At 40.5% G+C, this 23,069-nt stretch overlaps 1 protein-coding gene across 1 annotated transcript in view; it reads left to right on the forward strand.

Annotated features, from left to right (window-relative positions):
• Positions 1-7,861: 7,861 nt before the first annotated feature.
• Positions 7,862-23,069, forward strand: part of BTBD17 (BTB domain containing 17) — a 44,088-nt gene continuing 28,880 nt past the window's right edge. The window contains exons 1-2 of the mRNA XM_053721229.1: positions 7,862-7,866; positions 10,415-10,726. Of these exons, the coding sequence (XP_053577204.1) occupies positions 7,862-7,866; positions 10,415-10,726 (317 nt within the window). The remainder of the gene's footprint in view (positions 7,867-10,414; positions 10,727-23,069) is intronic.

Genomic DNA, 23,069 nt, shown 5'->3' on the forward strand with positions numbered 1-23,069 from the left:
CTCACAATATACACAGTTACTAGGTTTAGATAAAGAGGGAGTATCCTCCAACATATCAGAGTCCTCCATAGCTTTATTGCGGACTTGATAAAAAATAAATGGCACCTTTATATCCCAATGGCCGGGGCACTCGCCACCTCCTATGACCTGGACTACAAGAAACAGCTTACGTCTCCTCCGAACGCAGGTCAAGAAAGAGGAAGTTACAGAGGCCACACCCGGTCACATGGAGTGCCATGCAGGACCGCCCCTGCACTCAAAAGAGAAACGCGCCAAAAAAGCCCATCTCAATCTCTCGCTAAGTGAACTGACTGTTCCACACTGACAGAGCCTCATCTCACACAAATGCAGCAGAACACAATAAACAATATTATGCACCATAAAATCCCCCCCTGTTCAATAACCCCCTTTTGAGGGTATTACCCTAGATTCTATAAAGATAAAGAAGCCACACTGTGACCCTGTCTTCTTACGTTATCAAATATATATAAATGAAACGATCTTACCAGAATCAACACCATGGAACAGGAACACTGCCTTTCAAGTGTGACAGAGTAGTAGCATCGCTCCTGACATGGACTTGAGAGAAGAAAAGCAGGCAGTAAAACTCGTCAATGCTGATTGCTAATGGAGCTGTTAATCTGAGTCGGGATGGGTTCGCAAAAAGACTCTCCCTGCATCTCTGGACTTTAACATTCACCCATGCTCTCACTAAGTGGCTGACAGGGCTACTTAAAACTCCAGTCCCATTTCGAAGAGTACTACCTTCCATAAGAGACTACTCTGAATCTTCCGACACTTCTCTGCCAACCTCCTGTGACGAAAGACAAAGAATGACTTGGGGGTGAGGGGAGTGGGGGAGGTATTTAAGCCTTTTGCTGGGGTGTCTTTGCCTCCTCCTGGTGGCCAGGTTCTTAATTCCCACAAGTAATGAAAAGTTGTCACCAATTCTGGTAAACAGGAGGTCCTGTGTATCCATCTCAGCAGGGGATAATCAACTCTTGTATGTAAAGTGGTTCCCCCTCATGAAAAACCTGTTTCTTTTGCATATACTTAGGCTTCAAAGAGTTCAGTCCCAGACCCAGCGATTGTTTATCCACAGGGGTTAGTTATCTTCAGTAATTAAAACAAATGTTTCCCTTTTTTTCAACTTGTCTTAAGCAGTATTGATGGTGATACCAATTCATATCAAATTAGATGTTAGCTAAAATGAAATATTAAATTATGTGATCCATCTGTAGTTTATTTAATGTTACTTCACAGGTACCCTGACATAATTCCCCCTTCCAATTTCAATATATGTAGGACACGTATTTGAATTGGCTTAAAGTCAGTGGTACTTGGGGAGTGTACTGACAGTATGCATCATAGACAGTCTTACTATGAAGAGAGTCCATTATTTTTCGACCCTCACATTTATGCTCGTTAGCTAGGCATGTTTAAACTACAATATTTCTTTAGTGCATTTGGGGAATATGACACTTCATTCTCCCTCTGTGGCTTGCAGTTGGGATCTAGGATGACACGCTCGCAACTGATTAATATGGACCCATTTGTCCATAATAGTATCATTTTTAGGGATTTTAATTTTATAGGCAACTGGAGATATTTTGTCAGTAGTGATGTCGCGAACCTAAAATTTTGCGTTCACAAACGGCGAACGCAAACTTCCGCAACTGGTCGCGAACGGGCGAACCGGGCGAACCGCCATAGACTTCAATAGGCAGGCGAATTTTAAAACCCACAGGGACTCTTTCTGGCCACAATAGTGATGGAAAAGTTGTTTCAAAGGTACTAACACCTGGACTGTGGCATGCCAGAGGGGGATCCATGGCAAAACTCCCATGGAAAATTACATAGTTGATGCAGAGTCTGGTTTTAATCCATAAAGGGCATAAATCACCTAACATTCCTAAATTGTTTGGAATAACGTGCTTTAAAACATCAGGTATGATGTTGTATCGATCAGGTAGTGTAAGGGTTACGCCTGCTTCACAGTGACAGACCAAACTCCCCGTTTAAAGGGATAGTCTACACCAGAATTTTTATTGTTTTAAAAGATAGATAATCCCTTTATTATTATTAGTGTGAAGGAAACTGACTGCTATTATTTAACACAGTCAAAAAAAGTGTTTTTTTTTTTTAAATCTACACTACTGTTACACCAGATATGAGTTGCACTGGGGTGACACTGTGCCCTGGCAGGCACTGAAACGCACACGTGTGAAGGAAACTGACTGCTATTATTTAACACAGTCAAAAAGTGTTGTTTTTTTTAAATCTACACTACTGTTACACCAGATATGAGTTGCACTGGGGTGACACTGTGCCCTGGCAGGCAGGCACTGAAACGCACACGTGTGAAGGAAACTGACTGCTATTATTTAACACAGTCAAAAAAGTGTTGTTGTTTTTTAAATCCACACTACTGTTACACCAGATATGAGTTGCACTGGGGTGACACTGTGCCCTGGCAGGCAGGCACTGAAACGCACACGTGTGAAGGAAACTGACTGCTATTATTTAACACAGTCAAAAAAGTGTTGTTTTTTTTAAATCTACACTACTGTTACACCAGATATGAGTTGCACTGGGGTGACACTGTGCCCTGGAAGGTAGGCACTGAAACGCACACGTGTGAAGGAAACTGACTGCTATTATTTAACACAGTCAAAAAAGTGTTGTTTTTTTTAAAATCTACACTACTGTTACACCAGATATGAGTTGCACTGGGGTGACACTGTGCCCTGGCAGGCAGGCACTGAAACGCACACGTGTGAAGGAAACTGACAGCTATTATTTAACACAGTCAAAAAAGTGTTGTTGTTTTTTAAATCCACACTACTGTTACACCAGATATGAGTTGCACTGGGGTGACACTGTGCCCTGGCAGGCAGGCACTGAAACGCACACGTGTGAAGGAAACTGACTGCTATTATTTAACACAGTCAAAAAAGTGTTGTTTTTTTTAAATCTACACTACTGTTACACCAGATATGAGTTGCACTGGGGTGACACTGTGCCCTGGAAGGTAGGCACTGAAACGCACACGTGTGAAGGAAACTGACTGCTATTATTTAACACAGTCAAAAAAGTGTTGTTTTTTTTTAAATCTACACTACTGTTACACCAGATATGAGTTGCACTGGGGTGACACTGTGCCCTGGCAGGCAGGCACTGAAACGCACACGTGTGAAGGAAACTGACAGCTATTATTTAACACAGTCAAAAAAGTGTTGTTTTTTTTAAATCTACACTACTGTTACACCAGATATGAGTGGTGGCACTGGGCAAGTGGGCACAGTATACGCTGTGAGCCTGACACACACGCTGGCAGGCAGGCAACTGCAATTAGATTACACAGGGGAAAAAAAAAAAAGAAGACTGATGTTCTAGCCCTAAAAAGGGCTTTTTGGGGTGCTGTCCTTACAGCAGAGATCAGATGAGTCCTTCAGGACTGTAGTGGACACTGAATACACTAGCCTAGCTATCGATTTCCCTATTAAATCAGCAGCAGCTACACTGTCCCTCCTCTCACTAAGAATGCAGCTTCCAAATGAATCTAAAATGGATGCTGTCCAGGAGGTAGGAGGGTCTGGGAGGGAGGGTCTGCTGCTGATTGGCTGGAATGTGTCTTCTGACTGTGAGGTACAGGGTCAAAGTATTACTCAATGATGACGAATAGGGGGCGGATCGAACATCGCATATGTTCGCCCGCCACGGCAAACGTGAACAAGCTATGTTCGCCGGGAACTATTCGCCGGCGAACTATTCGCGACATCACTATTTGTCAGTAATGACAAAAGGACCCTTCTATGATGGAAGAAATTTCTTCTCCTTAACCTGATCTCTTCCAAGTTATAAAGATAAACTTTATAATTTATTTCATATTTCTTTTTGGACGTTTAGAGATCATAATAGGTTTTAGTGGCAGTTGCAGTCTTTTCTATGTTCCTTTGAGCAAATGCAAAGGCATATTGCAGGTGCTTCCTTAGGTTCTCCACATATTGATGCGTATTGGCAGCATTTATCAAGTTCTGGTCTGATGTACGGTACAATAGATGTTGAGGTAGAATCATTCTTCTACCAGTCATCAATTCAAAAGGTGACATCTTAGTAGCACTACTTGGAGTTGCTCTTAATGCCATTAGGACTAGAGGTAATTTTATATTCCAGTCTTTACCTGTTTCACTCACAAACTTTTTGAGGATTTTTACAATGGACTGGTTGTAACACTCTACACCACCACTTGAGGCAGTTCTATATGCAATATGGAGCTTTCTTTTGACCCCTAGTATTTTCAACATTTTAGTCATCACTTCACTAGTGAAGTGAGTACCCCAATCGGATTCGATTTGCTGTGGTAAAGCAAATCTGGAAAACACGTGGTTGATGAGCAATGCTGCACATGTTTCAGCACTATTGTTAGGTGCACTAATGTACGCTACCCATTTAGTAAACAGGCATGTCACTGTTAACATGTATTTGTTACCTCTTGATAACCTAGTTACTGGACTAATAAAATCAATTTGTATATCTGACCATGGCATTACCATCCTTTTCTGCAATGGCTCTCTATGCGTTGGTGCAGTGGGTTGGAACTGTGGACAGATTAAACAACCTTGACAGCAGGTTTAAACATATGTGGCCAAAATGCAGTCTCGCAATATTTCATACGTTAATTTGGCACCACGATGGCCAGATGTGGGAGCATCATGGGTATGTTGAAGCATGAGACCTCTGAACTGTAGGTACCACCCATTGCTGGATGCCAGTTTTGGAGGTTCTAATTAACAAACCATTCTGTAACTTGAATTGTGATCTGGACCTCATTAAGATTCTAAGATCTTCCTTGCCAATACCGTCCTCTTTTGAGATGGGGTTGCTTTCAGGATCTTCTATGTGTTTATCAAAGATACCTACAATGGGGTCTTCCTTTTGACTAGTGATCAGGTCCTGACTAGGAGAATCCTGACTCCATTGCACCAGGTTAGGCTCACTTTGTTGTTTAGCCTGGTTTCTGGTAAGGGCTTCTACCTGAATTGCACCCATTAAGTGGTCAATATTAAGGAGTTCTTCAGTTATGACTCCTTTTTTGGCTAATGAATCCGCAAGATCATTGCCCTCCTTATCAGGACCTAGAATCCTGGAATGACCCTTGGTCTTTTTCCAGTGTATTGCTAATCCATTGGATACTACTAGAATTTCAATCTCGCAGAACAACTTGCCATGTTTGACTGGTTTGTTGTTAGTTTTCTGCATGCCATTTCTTTTTCAAGTTGGCAGGTATTCAACAAAACTGTCACGCACATAATTTGAGTCGATAATGATCACAAATTCATGAATACCATGTTCAATAGCCATCTCAATGATTTTTAGAACAGCAGTGAGTTCTGCAACTTAACTGGATCTTGGTCCAATGTTGAAACCTAAAGAAATATTTGGGAATCCATTTGGCAGGTATTCAACAAAACTGTCACGCACATAATTTGAGTCGATAATGATCACAAATTCATGAATACCATGTTCAATAGCCATCTCAATGGTTTTTAGAACATGTTGAAACCTATAGAAATATTTGGGAATCCATTTGCCCAAGTTATACCAATGCCAGCGACTAATCTGTGCTCATTATCAATGGTGGCATGTTAAGAACAACCATCAACATATACCCAAGGTAATGTTTGACAATGGTCCTCATTATATATTTTATATGGGGCAAGAAATTGTTCCTCCAGGAAATCATCTTCTAATAACTCTTCCCCATGATCCTTAGCAGTACAGTCGTGGAGCTTAGCAAGCCCCTGTGCGACTGGATTCTTTTTATTCTGCTTGAGGTGAATTTCTTAAGGCCAGCCTTGTAAGGAAAGAGTCCAAGATGTTATGCGGCTGTTAGACAGGTTCCCATCTCTTATTTTTTCTAGTTGCAGATATAGCAAAGGCTGGTGGGCCGTTTCTACAATAATTTTCTCACCCTGTATATAGCTGCGGAAATTTTGTAGAGCCCATACAGTAGATAAGAGGGCTTTTTTGCAATCACTAAATTTTATTTCTACTGGGGATAAAGTTTTGCTCGCATAAGCAATGACCTTGCTTAAATTATCATGCTTTTGGAATAAAACAGCACTCATGCTTCTTATATCTGTGTAACCTGTTTCTAAGTAGAAAGGTTTACCACCTTCAGGGTACGCTAAGCAAGGTGCTTGAGTGAGTTTCATCTTCAGCTCTCTGATGGCTGTCTCTTGAGCCTCACTCCAGTGCCATTTCACATCCTTCTTTAGAAGAAGTAGCAGTGGTTTAGCTAATTCTGCATAATTATCAATAAATTTGCGAGAATAATTTGTCATATCCAGGAATGATCTTAATTCCTTTAAGTTAGTTGGGTTTTTAGAATTTATTATAGCTTCCACCTTTTTCTTCTGAGGCTTTAACCCTTCAGAAGTAACTTCATGTCCCAAGAAGTTTACACAAGTTCAGCACCATTGGGCTTTTTGTAGGGATAATTTGACACCCGCCCTTTTAAGTTGGCTGAGGACATGTTTAAGTTCTGTGATGTGTTTTTCAAAGTCTGTGAAAAGAAAAGATAAGGTCCCCCTTTCCAGTGCATAAGGCATAGCCTTATGCATGAATACAGCAAATTCGTGTTCTGAATTTATGCATCCAAACGGGAGCCTTTAGAATGCATACTGAACCTTTTAGAGCGAGAATGCAAGCTTATCTGAGCATTGATTGGCCCTCTGATCCGAACATCTCATAGGGTATTTGGGAAATGCTTACCTGAGCACCCAATTACCTTTTGGTTGCAATACCATCTTTGAACTATAGGTGGCAGCAGACAACCAGAAATGCAGTTTTACCATCAAATATTGCTGCAGTTTAAATATCTCACCTTAAAATGTTTATTAAATATACTTTAATTTACAGTATTAACAAACCACATGTTCCATGTGTATTGGATTATGTCATACTATTTAGTCTGAGTATTTCAAGACTAAATATGCTATATTTCTCATAATATTTTAGAAGATGTCTTTAAAGTTGCATTTGATTATTATCCCATATTAATAAAATACAGCACATTTCACATTCAATACATCTCTTGATAGTGTTATTTTGAGTGTATGAAAAACACAATTTATATATAATTTCTGGGACAATTTACTGTTTTCTCCTCGGTCTGAAATGAAAGAAACAATGTTGTTATTCTGAAGTTGGTTAAACACTTAAAATAGACAGTTATATATTCACTTTAGATTTAAAGGTATCTTATGCGTTAGACACATCTCCCAGGTTCATATATATGTTATTTTAAATAGATTTTGAAAATTATAAACAAATCATTTATGACTTTTTAAGTATACATTCTGCTATTTAAAATCTAAGTTGTCACCAAGTCTGGTAAGTCAGGAGATCCTGTGTATCCAACTCAGCAGGGGATAATCAACTCTTGTATGTAAAGTGGTTCCCCCTCATTAAAAACCTGTTTCTTTTGCATATACTTAGGCTTCAAAGAGTTCAGTCCCAGACCCAGCGACTGTTTATCCACAGGGGTTAGTTATCTTCACTAACTGAAACAAATGTTTCCCTTTTTTCCAACTTGTCTTAAGCAGTATTGATGGTGACACCAATTCATATCAAATTAGATGTTAGCTAAAATGAAATATTAAATTATGTGATCCATCTGTAGTTTATTTAATGTTACTTCACAGGTAACCTGACAGATAGGTAGTTAGATAGACAGACAGCCAGGTAGAGGGGGTTGTTTCAATACTAAGATTGAAAGGTGTACACATATTAGCACTCACATCTGAGAAAATGTGTCTATGAATTAGAACATGTAATTCCAAAGGGGAGACGGTCTATGCCGTAAGAGTTAAAATATAACCTTTATTAGGATTTCTTTAAAATATGTTCCACAAGACAAACACAAACATATATGAATAAAAACGCAAAATGTTGAAGAGGATACTGTATGCTGGATATATGTGCTAAGCGTAGGCATATGCACTAAGAAATATCTCTAGGCCCAGGATTAAAGTATTCCTGATCAAGAGGATATCTCCTTATTAAAGCTGCTTTAGTATATAATATAATGCTTGTAAATACAAGTATATATGCTTCTTAAATATTCGATTATACTCGTACTTGGGTACTTCTGTTATTCGTGGTCACGAGGATAATCTTTTATTATAATAAATCTATTGTACAGTATAGTGCCTATTAATATAAGTGTATGTGCTTCTTGGGCATGCACATTCAGTTCTTAAGATTTGTGCTTCTAATAGGATAATAACTTTACTTCAAAACTAATAGTGTCCTTAATTCTAATAATCCAATATTATGGTCATTGAATTGCTCATTTAGTTAGTGGAACAGGGTTTGTGGTTCAAATTGTAGGTGTGAAATAATGGCCGTTATTATAAAATATTATTGGCTCTGGTCACACTAAATTAAAGAACAAAATCCCCCTTCTTTGTGTTCTTAAGGACATTTATACCATATAGTTCTCCTTTCGGGTTGAGTGGTATAGGTACACTATTTTAATACATAATGCTTATTGTTGATGATGCTTATAAGCCGTTAATTCCTGCACATACAGTTGGTATCATAAACCAATATTTGCCTTGAATTATAAAGGTAAATTCAGCTATATTCTAAATAGAATTATAATAAAGAATTAAATTACACAACTAAGTGATATGCCCCAATTGTATTGGATGTAAAAACACCAGTGTGTTAACATGTACGTGTTACAATTTCAGGGCTGTGTGTAATTTTCATTGATTGATACAAATGTTGCCATTTGAATATAGCGGTTATGCGAATCCGCACAGTGTGGATTTATACACAGTGGGGATTTGCGTTAAATATCCTTAGAAAAACATAACATAATAACCTGTGTATAAATCCACACTGTGCGGATTCGCATAACCGCTATATTCAAATGGCAACATTTGTATCAATCAATGAAAATTACACACAGCCCTGAAATTGTAACACGTACATGTTAACACACTGGTGTTTTTACATCCAATACAATTGGGGCATATCACTTAGTTGTGTAATTTAATTCATTATTATAATTCTATTTAGAATATAGCTGAATTTACCTTTATAATTCAAGGCAAATATTAGTTTATGATACCAACTGTATGTGCAGGAATTAACGGCTTATAAGCATCATCAACAATAAGCATTATGTATTAAAATAGTGTACCTATACCACTCAACCCGAAAGGAGAACTATATGGTATAAATGTCCTTAAGAACACAAAGAAGTGGGATTTTGTTCTATAATTTAGTGTGACCAGAGCCAATAATATTTTATAATAACGGCCATTATTTCACATCTACAATTTGAACCACAAACCCTGCTCCACTAACTATTCAATGACCATAATATTGGATTATTAGAATTAAGGACACTATTAGTTTTGAAGTACAGTTATTATCCTATTAGAAGCACAAATCTTAAGAACTGAATGCGCATGCCCAAGAAGCACATACACTTATATTCATAGGCACTATACTGTACAATAGATTTATTATAATAAAAGATTATCCTCGTGACCACGAATAACAGAAGTACCCAAGTACGAGTATAATCGAATATTTAAGAAGCATATATACTTGTATTTACAAGCATTATATTATATACTAAAGCAGCTTTAATAAGGAGATATCCTCTTGATCAGGAATACTTTAATCCTGGGCCTAGAGATATTTCTTAGTGCATAAGCCTACGCTTAGCACATATATCCAGCATACAGTATCCTCTTCAACATTTTGCGTTTTTATTCATATATGTTTGTGTTTGTCTTGTGGAACATATTTTTAAGAAATCCTAATAAAGGTTATATTTTAACTCTTACGGCATAGACCGTCTCCCCTTTGGAATTACATGTTCTAATTCATAGCCACATTTTCTCAGATGTGAGTGCTAATACGTGTACACCTTTCAATCTTAGTATTGAAACAACCCCCTCTTTTCAGAACAAAACAGTACACAGCACCTAACTCTTAAGATTATAGTAAGGTAAATTACCTGTCTTAATTACTATAGAGCATCTCAAGAATACCTGATAGTAGTGCCATTTAGTCCCCCTCTTTTTTCGTTAGACAGCCAGGTAGATAGATGATAGAGGGATAGATATATAAACCTGCACTAATAAAAGGCTCCCTTGCATTAGGATTGTACACATTCTGCACATGTATATGTGTAGTATATGTGTATAGAAAAATAAACAGCTGCTATGGACCCCCCCTCCCCCCAGCACTTGGGACCTGGTGCAACAACTGCACCTGCTGCACCAATGGGAGTTCTGCCCTAATAACACTGAGACATAAGGGCACATCTCACCTTCTTGTAATACACAGAAATATGGACATGCATCTCTCATCTTCTAATACACAGCATTTCTCAGACACTATTTTCTCTTTCTTTCACAGCTCACAAATCAGACCTAGGCAGTGATGGATCATCTGCCCTTATTAATCATTCCTCTATGCTCATCCACCGCCTGCAAGAACTGCTGCAGAACGGTAACTCCAGCGATGCCACCCTGAAAATCCGCACCACCAATTCAGATGAAGTGAAGGTGATTCATGCTCACCAGTTGCTCCTCACCCTGCAAAGTGATGTCTTTGAGGGACTTCTTTCAAACCAAAGTGTGGTCAACTTGCAGGAGCCTGCTGACTGTGCTGTGTTGTTTGAAAAATTCATCAGGTGAGAGAAGAGGGAGATTTTACAGATCTAAATTATAATATGTGGCTTTTACACCTATTATGAAAAAGTAGCCTCTAGGGGAAATAGGCCTAACTAGAGTCATGTGTCATCTGTATGAGTATCTGCAATGTAGTAGTTATGGTTCAAGCCATAATAGTTGTTTAAAACAATGGATGGATTCACACATTGATATATAGATAGATAGACACAGATAGACAAATACAGGTATATAGATAGATAGATGCAGATAGATAGATCTACATAGATAGATAGATTGATAGATACAGATAGACAGACAGAAAGGTCTATAGATAGATAGACACAGATAGACAGATACTGAAATATATAGATAAAGATAGACAGATACAGTTAGATATACAGATAGGTAGCTATAGATAGATAGACAGATACAGATAGGCAGATACAGATAGACAGATACAGATAGATAGATAGATAGATAGATAGATAGATAGATAGATAGATACAGATAGAGCTAGATAGATACATATAGATAGATATAGATAGATGGAAGGATAGATAATAGGTGGATAGATAAATAGATAGATGGGTGGATTAATGAATAGATGGTTGGGTCGATACATAGATAAACATATACTGTAGATAGATATTCAGACAAACTGTTTTAATATCATTATTAAACAGGATCCCTCAAACTTCAGTAACTTTTTTCCATGTTTTTGGGACTGTCTCTCTATCCATAATATAATAATTTAGGGCTAGATTACAAGTGGATAGCGCAGGGTTTGTTCTCATTTGTGGGTATTGTGGATGGTTATATATTTAACACTTTTTAATGCACCCTATAAAGTTAATTGATAATGCAGGGAGCATAGCTCATATTAAAAGTAGTGAGTTAAGTGTAAGGGCTTTTTGAGATCTGAAGTAAATAATGATCTCAAGTAAAGCAAAACACATGCAAATGCTAAGGAAATACATTATTTAAGTTATATTTAGACTTAACAACTATTTAGACTTATGAAACTAAGGTTTATGAAAGGGACAGTAAATTATAAAACCTCCTGACTTAGATAAAGCATCTAACTCATTCAATTTTAAATTGACTTCTTTTATCTAATTTGCTTTGTTGTTTTTTTGTAGTATCCTTTGTTGAAAAGCATATATAGGTAAGGCTGAGGAGCAGCAATGCACTTCTGTTTGCAAGCTGCTGTTAGTGGCTGCACATATCTGCCTCTTGTCACTGTCTCGCCCCATGTGTTCAGCTCCCAGTAGTACATTGTTGCTCCTTCAATAAAGGATTCCAAGAGAATTAAGCAAATTTGATAATAGAAGTAATATGGAAAGTTGCTAAAATTGACATGCTCGGTCTGAATCATGGGATATTTAAAGGGATATGGTATATGACAAGGGTTAAGACATGTGTGTCTGTGTGTATGTATGTAGCACAAAGCTAAACAATTGCAGTGTCACAGTGATTACATGAACATGGGGACCCTTTATTGGGCATCACTGGACTGCCTCATGTCTGACACAGGCAGTTATAGCCCAGTAAGCTTGATACTAGAATGCATTGCAGCATTCTAGCATCACAGTCACTGTATACACAGAGTTTAACACTGATCTCATCATGTATCTCATGTAATGGAAGCACCCCACTGACAGGCATGTGGTCCCTGGTGCTATTTCTGTTCTGCTTTACTACTAAGGCCTGCAGAAATAGGGCGGTATTGCCGCTGTTGGTGAGACCTGCACTGCCCCAGTCCAGGAAGTCGGATGGCGTACCATGTCCTTAGGGCTTGCTGATAGTACCCTGTACAATATATGGGGCTAATAAAGATCACAAAATTCATTCGGCTAGATTACGAGTTTTGCGTTATGAGCGGCTCAGTACTAACTTGCAAGTTATTGTCACCGCTCACCTCCCTATATCGCTGCTATTACAGGTTTGCAGAAACCCGGCGTTAGCAGGCAATATGTCAGAGTTGAGCTCCATACCGCACCCAAATACCAGCGCTGCTTTGAGCTGGTTTTACGTGCTCGTGCACGATTTCCCCATAGACATCAATGGGGAGAGCCGGCTAAAAAAAAGCCTAACACCTGCAATAAAGGAGCGTAAAGCTCCGTAACGCAGCCCAATTGATTCCTATGGGGAAAGAAAATTTATGTTTACACCTAACACCCTAACATAAACCCTGAGTCTAAAAACGCCTAATCTGCCGCCCCCAACATTGCTGCCACCTACCTACACTTATTAACCCCTAATATGCCACCCCCAATGTCGCCGACACCTACCTACACTTATTAACCCCTAATCTGCCGCCCCCAATGTTGCCGCCACCTACCTACACTTATTAACCCCTAATCTGCTGCCCCCAATGTCGCTGACACCTACATTACACTTATTAACCCGTAATCTGCCGTCCCTAACATCGGCAACACCTACATTACACTTATTAACCCCTAATCTGCCGCCCCCAACGTCGCCGCAACCTACCTACACTTATTAACCCCTAATCTGCCACCCCCAATGTCGCCGCCACCTACCTACACTTATTAACCCCTAATTTGCCGTCCCCAATGTCGCAGACACCTACCTACACTTATTAACCCCTAATCTGCCGCCCCCAACGTCGCCGCAACCTACCCACACTTATTAACCCCTAATCTGCCGCCCCCAATGTCGCTGCCACCTACCTACACTTATTAACCCCTAATCTGCCGTCCCCAATGTCGCCGCCACCTACCTACACTTATTAACCCCTAATCTGCTGCCCCCGACATCGCCGACACCTACATTACATTTGTTAACCCCTAATCTGCCGCCCCCAATGTCACCGCTGCCACATTATTAACCCCTAAACCTCTGGCCTCCCACATCACTTACACTAAATAAATATATTAACCCCTAAACCTAACCCTAAGTCTAACCCTAACCCTAACACCCCTAACTTTAATATAATTAAAATAAATCTAAATAAAACCTACTATTAATAACTAAATAATTCCTATTTAAGACTAAATACTTACCTGCAAAATAAACCCTAAGCTAGCTACAATATAACTAATAGTTATATTGTAGCTATCTTAGGTTTTATTTTTATTTCACAGCTAAGATTGTATTTATTTTAACTATTTAAACTAGCTAGTAAATAGTTATTAACTATTTACTAGCTACCTAGTTAAAATAAATACAAATTTATATGTAAAATAAAACCTAACCTGCCTCACACTAACACCTAACATTAAACTACAATTAAATAAATTACATTAATTAAATACAATTAACTAAATTACAACAAAAAAATAAACACTAAATTACACAAAATAAAAAAGAAATTAATTACACCTAATCTAATAGCCCTATCAAAATAAAAAAAGCCCCCCCCAATAAAAAAAATCCCTAGCCTAAACTAAACTGCCAATAGCCCTTAAAAGGGCCTTTTGTGGGAATTGCCCCAAAGAAATCAACTATTTTACCTGTAAAAGAAAATACAAACAACCCCCGAACAGTAAAACCCACCACCCACACCCCTAAATAAACCCCTATCTAAATAAACCTAAGCTCCCCATTGCCCTGAAAAGGGCATTTCGATGGGCATTGCCCATAAAAGGGCATTTAGCTCTTTTTCCTTGCCCAAACCCCTAATCAAAAAATAAAACCCACCCAATAAACCCTTAAAAAAAACCTAACACTAACTAACCCCCGAAGATCCACTTACAGTTTTTGAAGACCAGACATCCATTCCCAACAAAGCCGGGAGAAGTCTTCATCCAAGCGGCAAGAAGTCGTCCTCCAGACGGGCAGAAGTCTTCATCCAGACGGCATCTTCTATCTTCATTCTTCCGACGCGGAGCGGCTCCATCTTCAATTGGAACAGCCAATAGAATGCGAGCTCAATCCTATTGGCTGATTGGATCAGCCAATAGGATTAAAGCTCAATCCTATTGGCTGATTGCTTCAGCCAATAGGATTTTTTCACCTTTAATTCCGATTGGCTGATAGAATTCTATCAGCCAATCGGAATTCAAGGGATGCCATCTTGGATAACGTCATTTAAAGGAAAATTTAAAAAAAAAAATTGAAAAAACACAATTTATGCTTACCTGATAAATTTATTTCTCTTGTGGTGTATCCAGTCCACGGATCATCCATTACTTGTGGGGATATTCTCATTCCCAACAGGAAGTTGCAAGAGGACACCCAACAGCAGAGCTGTAATATAGCTCCTCCCCTAACTGTCATAGCCAGTCATTCGACCGAAAACAAGCCGAGAAAGGAGGAACCATAGGGTATAGTGGTTACTGTAGTTTAAATTTAAAAATTACCTGCCTTAAAATGACAGGGCGGGCCGTGGACTGGATACACCACAAGAGAAATAAATTTATCAGGTAAGCATAAATTGTGTTTTCTCTTGTAAGGTGTATCCAGTCCACGGATCATCCATTACTTGTGGGATACCAATACCAAAGCTAAAGTACACGGATGAAGGGAGGGACAAGGCAGGAACTTAAATGGAAGAAACCACTGCCTGTAAAACCTTTCTCCCAAATATAGCCTCCAAAGAAGCAAAAGTATCAAATTTGTAAAATTTTGAAAAAGTATGAAGCGAAGACCAAGTCGCCGCCTTGCAAATCTGTTCAACAGAAGCCTCATTTTTAAAGGCCCAAGTGGAAGCCACAGCTCTAGTGGAATGAGCTGTAATCCTTTCAGGAGGCTGCTGTTCAGCAGTCTCATAGGCTAAGCGGATTAAGCTTCTTAGCCAAAAAGAAAAAGAGGTTGCCAAAGCCTTTTGACCTCTCCTATGTCCAGAGTAGACAACAAACAAAGCAGATGTTTGACGAAAATCTTTAGTAGCTTGTAAGTAAAACTTTAAAGCACGGACCACGTCCAGATTGTGTAGCACAAGGATGGAACCACAATCTCTTGATTGATATTCTCGTTAGATACCACCTTAGGTAAGAACCCAGGTTTGGTACGCAGGACTACCTTATCCGTATGAAAAATCAGATAAGGAGAATCACATTGTAAGGCAGATAGCTCAGAGACTCTACGAGCCGAGGAAATAGCTACCAAAAAAAAAAAGAACTTTCCAAGATAAAAATTTGATATCTATGGAATGAAGAGGTTCAAACGGAACTCCTTGAAGAACCTTAAGAACCAAGTTTAAGCTCTATGGTGGAGCAACAGGTTTAAACACAGGCTTGATTCTAACTAAAGCCTGACAAAGGGCTCCATGTACTAAGCAGTCAGCGAGCTACCCGCAACAAATCTCGCGTCAAAACTCGCAAACTGATATGTACAAAGCCGTCAATTATGTTAAAACTCGCATCTTTAAAATTGCGAGCGTACTTATCCGCCAAACCTCACTACCGCTCCATTTTTCACTGTAATTAGACACATTTGACCACCAACTCGCCAAAAAACGAATGTACTAAAAAATCTATTTGTCCGCTCGCTACAATTTCCGCTCCCACCTCGCTATTTTTGCCTCGCCACCTTTTAGGTGGCGGGCAAGGTACAAAACAATAGGAAAGTCAATCTAGACGCCAGTCTAGACATATATAAAAGGCAGTAATATCAGCATTGTACTTACAGCATAACTGGCGTCTAATTTGTCTCTCATTTCCATGTACATAAATTGCGCCCAATTTGTCGACTGTAATTAAAGAGTAATCTATTTAAATTTGTATTGTTAGTTGTCAATCTTTATAATTATTTTTATATTAATATTTATATATTATCAGATCCAGATGAAGCCATATCCAAATTGTAAATAAATATTACAAAAATAACGCTCTGTTATCACTCTTCAAAAAATTTTGAACAATAATAAAGTTGTTTAGATAAGTTGAACTTTTATAGGAGCAAAATTCTATTCCCGCGACTACTATGATGTTCGTGACACCTTGCATGTCACGTGTTAATAATTGGCCAGACAATTCAACTGAAAGTTAAGTACCATCAGCTTAGTCGCGGCGAGCGAGGCGTCAAATTTATCAACAATCCGCAACTGCTCGCGGCGGGCTAGACTTGTCTATTTATTGGGGGAATATTAGTACATAGCGACAGCGGACACCATTTCGCCCGCGGCGAGTAACGGCGAGTTTATCCGCGTCTACAATGACGGATGAATTGACGGCTTAGTACATGGAGCCCAAAATGCCTGAATGTCTGGAACATCTGCCAGACGCTAGTGCAAAAGAATAGACAGAGCAAAAATCTGTCCCTTTAAGAAACTAGCTGACAATCCTTTTTCCAAACCTTCTTGGAGAAAAGATAAAATCCTAGGAATCCTGACCTTACTCCATGAGTAACCCTTGGATTCACACCAATAAAGATATCTACGTCATACCTTATGGTAAATTTTCCTGGTGACAGGCTTTCGTGCCTTTATTAAGGTATCAATAACTGACTCGGAGAAGCCACGCTTTGATAAAATCAAGCGTTCAATCTCCAGGCAGTCAGCCTCAGAGAAATTAGATTTGGATGGTTGAAAGGACCCTGAAGTAGAAGGTCCTGTCTCAGAGGCAGAGACCATGGTGGAAAGGATGACATGTCCACTAGATCTGCATACCAGGTCCTGCGTGGCCACGCAGGTGCTATCAGAATCACCAATGCTCTCTCTTGCTTGATCTTGGCAATCAGTCGAGGGAGCAGAGGAAACGGTGGAAACACATAAGTCAGGTTGAAAGACCAGGGCGCTGCTAGAGTATCTATCAGTGTCGCCTTGGGATCCCCGGACCTGGATCCGTAACATGGAAGCTTGGCGTTCTGGCGAGACGCCATGAGATCCAGTTCTGGTTTGCCCCAACGGAGAATCAGTTGTGCAAATCACTCTGGATGGAGTTCCCACTCTCCCGGATGAAAAGTCTGACGACTTAGAAAATCCGCCTCCCAGTGCTCTACATCTGGGATATGGATAGCTGATAGGTGGCAAGAGTGAATCTCTGCCCAGTGAATTGTTTTCGAAACTTCTAACATATCTAGGGAACTTCTTGTTCCCCCTCGATGGTTGATGTAAGCTACAGTCATGATGTTGACCGACTGAAATCTGATGTACCTCAGAGTTGTTAACTGAGGCCAAACCTGAAGAGTCTTGAATATCGCTCTTAGTTCCAGAATATTTATTGGAAGGAGAGACTCCTCCTGAGTCCACGATCCCTGAGCCTTCAGGGAGTTCCAGACTGCACCCCAACCTAGAAGGCTGGCATTTGTTGTTACAATAGTCCAATCTGGCCTGCGAAGTTCATACCTTTGGACAGATGGACCCGAGATAGCCACCAGGGAAGAGGATCCCTGGTCTCTTGGTCCAGATTAAGTTGGGGGGCCAAATCTGTGTAATCCCCTCTCCACTGACTGAGCCTGCATAGTTTCAGCGGTCTGAGATGTAAGCGTGCAAACTGCACTATGTCCATTGCCGCTACCATTAAGCCGATTACTTCCATACACTGAGCCACCAAAGGGCGCGGAATGGAATGAAGAACCCGACAGGAATTTAGAAGCTTTGATAACCTGGACTCCGTCAAGGTAAATTTTCATTTCAACAGAATCTATCAGAGTCCCTAGAAAGGAAACTCTTGTGAGTGGGGATAGAGAACACTTTTCCTCGTTCACTTTCCACCCATGCGACCTCAGAAATGCCAGTACTACGTCCGTATGAGACTTGGCAATTTGGAAGTTTGACGCCTGTATCAGGATGTCGTCTAAATAAGGGGCTACTGCTATGCCCCGCGGCCTTAGGACCGCCAAAAGCGACCCTAGAACCTTTGTAAAGATTCTTGGGGCTGTAGCTAATCCAAAGGGAAGAGCTACAACTGGTAATGCCTGTCTTGAAAGGCAAACCTGAGAAACCGATGATGATCTTTGTTTATCGGAATGTGAAGATAAGCATCCTTTAGATCCACTGTAGTCATATATTGACCCTCCTGGATCAGTGGTAGGATGGTACGAATAGTTTCCATCTTGAACGACGGAACTTTGAGGAATTTGTTTAAGATCTTTAGATCCAAAATCGGTCTGAAGGTTCCCTCTTTTTTGGGAACCACAAACAGATTTGAGTAAAAACCCTGTTCCTGTTCCTCCTTTGGAACTGGATGGATCACTCCCATAACTAGGAGGTCTCGTACACAGTGTAAGAATGCCTCTCTCTTTATCTGGTTTGCAAATAATTGTGAAAGGTGAAATCTCCCTTTTGGGGGGGAAGCTTTAAAGTCCAGAAGATATCCCTGGGATATAATTTCCAACGCCCAGGGATCCTGAACATCTCTTGCCCACGCCTGGGCGAAGAGTGAAAGTCTGCCCCCTACTAGATCCGTTACCGGATAAGGGGTCGTTCCTTCATGCTGTCTTAGAGGCAACAGCAGGCGTTTTGACCTGCTTACGTTTTTTCCAGGTCTGGTTTGGTCTCCAGACCGTCTTGGATTGAGCAAAAGTTCCCTCTTGTTTATTATTAGAGGAAGTTGATGACGCACCTGCCTTGAAGTTTCGAAAGGCACGAAAATTAGACTGTTTGGCCCTAGATTTGGACCTGTCCTGAGGAAGGGCATGACCTTTTCCTCCCGTGATATCAGCAATAATCTCCTTCAAACCAGGCCCGAATAGGGTCTGCCCCTTGAAGGGAATGTTAAGTAGCTTAGATTTTAAAGTCACGTCAGCTGACCATGATTTAAGCCATAGCGCTCTGCGCGCCTGTATAGCAAAACCAGAATTCTTAGCCGTTAGTTTATTCAAATGAACAATGGCATCAGAAATAAAATAATTGGCTAGCTTAAGTGCTCTAAGTTTGCCAAGTATGTCATCCAATGGAGTCGCTACCTGTAAAGCCTCTTCCAGAGACTCAAACCAGTACGCCGCCGCAGCAGTAACAGGGGCAATGCATGCAATGGGCTGTAGGATAAAACCTTGTTAAATAAATATTTTCTTAAGGTAACCTTCTAATTTTTTATACATTGGATCTAAAAAAGCACAACTGTCCTCGACAGGGATAGTAGTACGCTTTGCTAGAGTAGAAACTGCTCCCTCCACCTTAGGGACTGTCTGCCATAAGTCCCGTGTGGTGGCGTCTATTGGAAATCATTTTTCTAAAAATAGGAGGGGAAGAGAACGGCACACCTGGTCTATCCCATTCCTTATTAATAATTTCTGTAAACCTTTTAGGTATTGGAAAAACATCAGTACACACCGGCACTGCAAAGCATTTATCCAGTCTACACAATTTCTCTGGCACTGCAATGGTATCACAGTCATTCAGAGCAGCTAAAACCTCCCTAAGCAACACGCGGAGGTGTTCAAGCTTAAATTTAAATGTAGAAATATTAGAATCAGGTATCTTTCCTGAGTCATTAACATCACCCACTGACTGAAGCTCTCCTTCCTCAGCTTCTGCATATTGTGAGGCAGTATCAGACATGGTTCTTAAAGCGTCAGTATGCTCTGCATTTTGTCTCACCCCAGAGCTATCTCGCTAACCTCTAAGTTCAGGTAGTCTGGCTAATACCGCTGACAGTGTATTATCCATGACTGCCGCCATGTCTTGTAAAGTAAATGCTATGGGCGCCCTAGATGTACTTGGCGCCATTTGAGCGTGAGTCCCTTGGGCGGGAGTCAAAGGGTCTGACACGTGGGGAGAGTTAGTCGGCATAACTTTCCCCTCGTCAGATTCCTCTGGTGATAATTTTTTAAAAAAAGAATATGATCTTTATTACATAAAATGAAATCAGTACATTTGGTACACATTCTAAGAGGGGGTTCCACCATGGCTTTTAAACATAATGAACAAGGAGTTTCTTCTATGTCAGACATATTTATACAGACTAGCAATGAGACTAGCAAGCTTGGAAAACACTTTAAATCAAGTTAACAAGCAAATATAAAAAACTGTACTGTGCCTTTAAGAGAAACAAATTTTGTCAGAATTTGAAAAACAGTGAAAAAAACAAAATTTATGCTTACCTGATAAATTCCTTTCTCCTGTAGTGTGGTCAGTCCACGGGTCATCATTACTTCTGGGATATTAACTCCTCCCCAACAGGAAGTGCAAGAGGATTCACCCATCAGAGCTGCTATATAGCTCCTCCCCTCTACGTCACCTCCAGTCATTCGACCAAGGACCAACGAGAAAGGAGAAGCCAAAGGGTGTAGTGGTGACTGGAGTATAATTCAAAATTTTTTTACCTGCCATAAAAAACAGGGCGGGCCGTGGACTGACCACACTACAGGAGAAAGGAATTTATCAGGTAAGCATAAATTTTGTTTTCTCCTGTTAAGTGTGGTCAGTCCACGGGTCATCATTACTTCTGGGATACCAATACCAAAGCTAAAGTACACAGATGACGGGAGGGACAGGCAGGCTCTTTATACGGAAGGAACCACTGCCTGAAGAACCTTTCTCCCAAAAACAGCCTCCGAAGAAGCAAAAGTGTCAAATTTGTAAAATTTGGAAAAAGTATGAAGAGAAGACCAAGTTGCAGCCTTGCAAATCTGTTCAACAGAAGCCTCATTCTTAAAGGCCCAAGTGGAAGCCACAGCTCTAGTAGAATGTGCTGTAATTCTTTCAGGAGGCTGCTGTCCAGCAGTCTCATAGGCTAACCGAATTATGCTACGAAGCCAAAAAGAGAGAGAGGTAGCCGAAGCTTTTTGACCTCTCCTCTGACCAGAATAAACGACAAACAGGGAAGACGTTTCTCGAAAATCCTTAGTTGCCTGTAGATAAAATTTCAGGGCACGGACTACATCTAGATTGTGTAGCAGACGTTCCTTCTTCGAAGAAGGATTAGGACACAAAGATGGAACCACAATCTCTTGATTGATATTCCTGTTAGTGACCACCTTAGGTAGGAACCCAGGTTTAGTACGCAGAACTACCTTGTCTGAATGAAAAATCAGATAAGGAGAATCACAATGTAAAGCGGATAACTCAGAGACTCTTCGAGCCGAGGAAATCGCCATTAAAAATAGAACTTTCCAAGATAACAGCTTGATATCAATGGAATGAAGGGGTTCAAACGGAACACCCTGTAAAACATTAAGAACTAAGTTCAAACTCCATGGTGGAGCAACAGTTTTAAACACAGGCTTGATCCTAGCTAAAGCCTGACAAAAAGCTTGAACGTCCGGAACTTCTGACAGACGTTTGTGTAAAAGAATGGACAGAGCTGAAATCTGTCCCTTTAAGGAACTAGCGGATAAACCCTTTTCTAAACCTTCTTGTAGAAAAGACAATATCCTCGGAATCCTAACCTTACTCCATGAGTAACTCTTGGATTCGCACCAATATAAGTATTTGTGCCATATCTTATGGTAAATCTTTCTGGTAACAGGCTTCCTAGCCTGTATTAAGGTATCAATAACTGACTCCGAAAAACCACGTTTTGATAAAATCAAGCGTTCAATTTCCAAGCAGTCAGCTTCAGAGAAATTAGATTTTGATGTTTGAAGGGACCCTGGATCAGAAGGTCCTGTTTCAGAGGTAGAGACCAAGGTGGACAGGATGACATGTCCACTAGATCTGCATACCAAGTCCTGCGTGGCCATGCAGGCGCTATTAGAATCACTGATGCTCTCTCCTGTTTGATTCTGGCAATCAATCGAGGAAGCATCGGGAAGGGTGGAAACACATAAGCCATCCCGAAGGTCCAAGGTGCTGTCAAAGCATCTATCAGAACCGCTCCCGGATCCCTGGATCTGGACCCGTAACAAGGAAGCTTGGCATTCTGTCGAGACGCCATGAGATCTATCTCTGGTTTGCCCCAACGTCGAAGTATTTGGGCAAAGACCTCCGGATGAAGTTCCCACTCCCCCGGATGAAAAGTCTGACGACTTAAGAAATCCGCCTCCCAGTTCTCCACTCCCGGGATGTGGATTGCTGACAGGTGGCAAGAGTGAGACTCTGCCCAGCGAATTATCTTTGATACTTCCATCATTGCTAGGGAGCTTCTTGTCCCTCCCTGATGGTTGATGTAAGCTACAGTCGTGATGTTGTCCGACTGAAACCTGATGAACCCCCGAGTTGTTAACTGGGGCCAAGCCAGAAGGGCATTGAGAACTGCTCTCAATTCCAGAATGTTTATTGGTAGGAGACTCTCCTCCTGATTCCATTGTCCCTGAGCCTTCAGAGAATTCCAGACAGCGCCCCAACCTAGTAGGCTGGCGTCTGTTGTTACAATTGTCCAGTCCGGCCTGCTGAATGGCATCCCTCTGGACAGATGTGGCTGAGAAAGCCACCATAGAAGAGAATTTCTGGTCTCTTGATCCAGATTCAGAGTAGGGGACAAGTCTGAGTAATCCCCATTCCACTGACTTAGCATGCACAATTGCAGCGGTCTGAGATGTAGGCGTGCAAAGGGTACTATGTCCATTGCCGCT

Source organism: Bombina bombina, chromosome 1 (genome assembly GCF_027579735.1).
Source record: "Bombina bombina isolate aBomBom1 chromosome 1, aBomBom1.pri, whole genome shotgun sequence".
Taxonomy (NCBI): domain Eukaryota; kingdom Metazoa; phylum Chordata; class Amphibia; order Anura; family Bombinatoridae; genus Bombina; species Bombina bombina.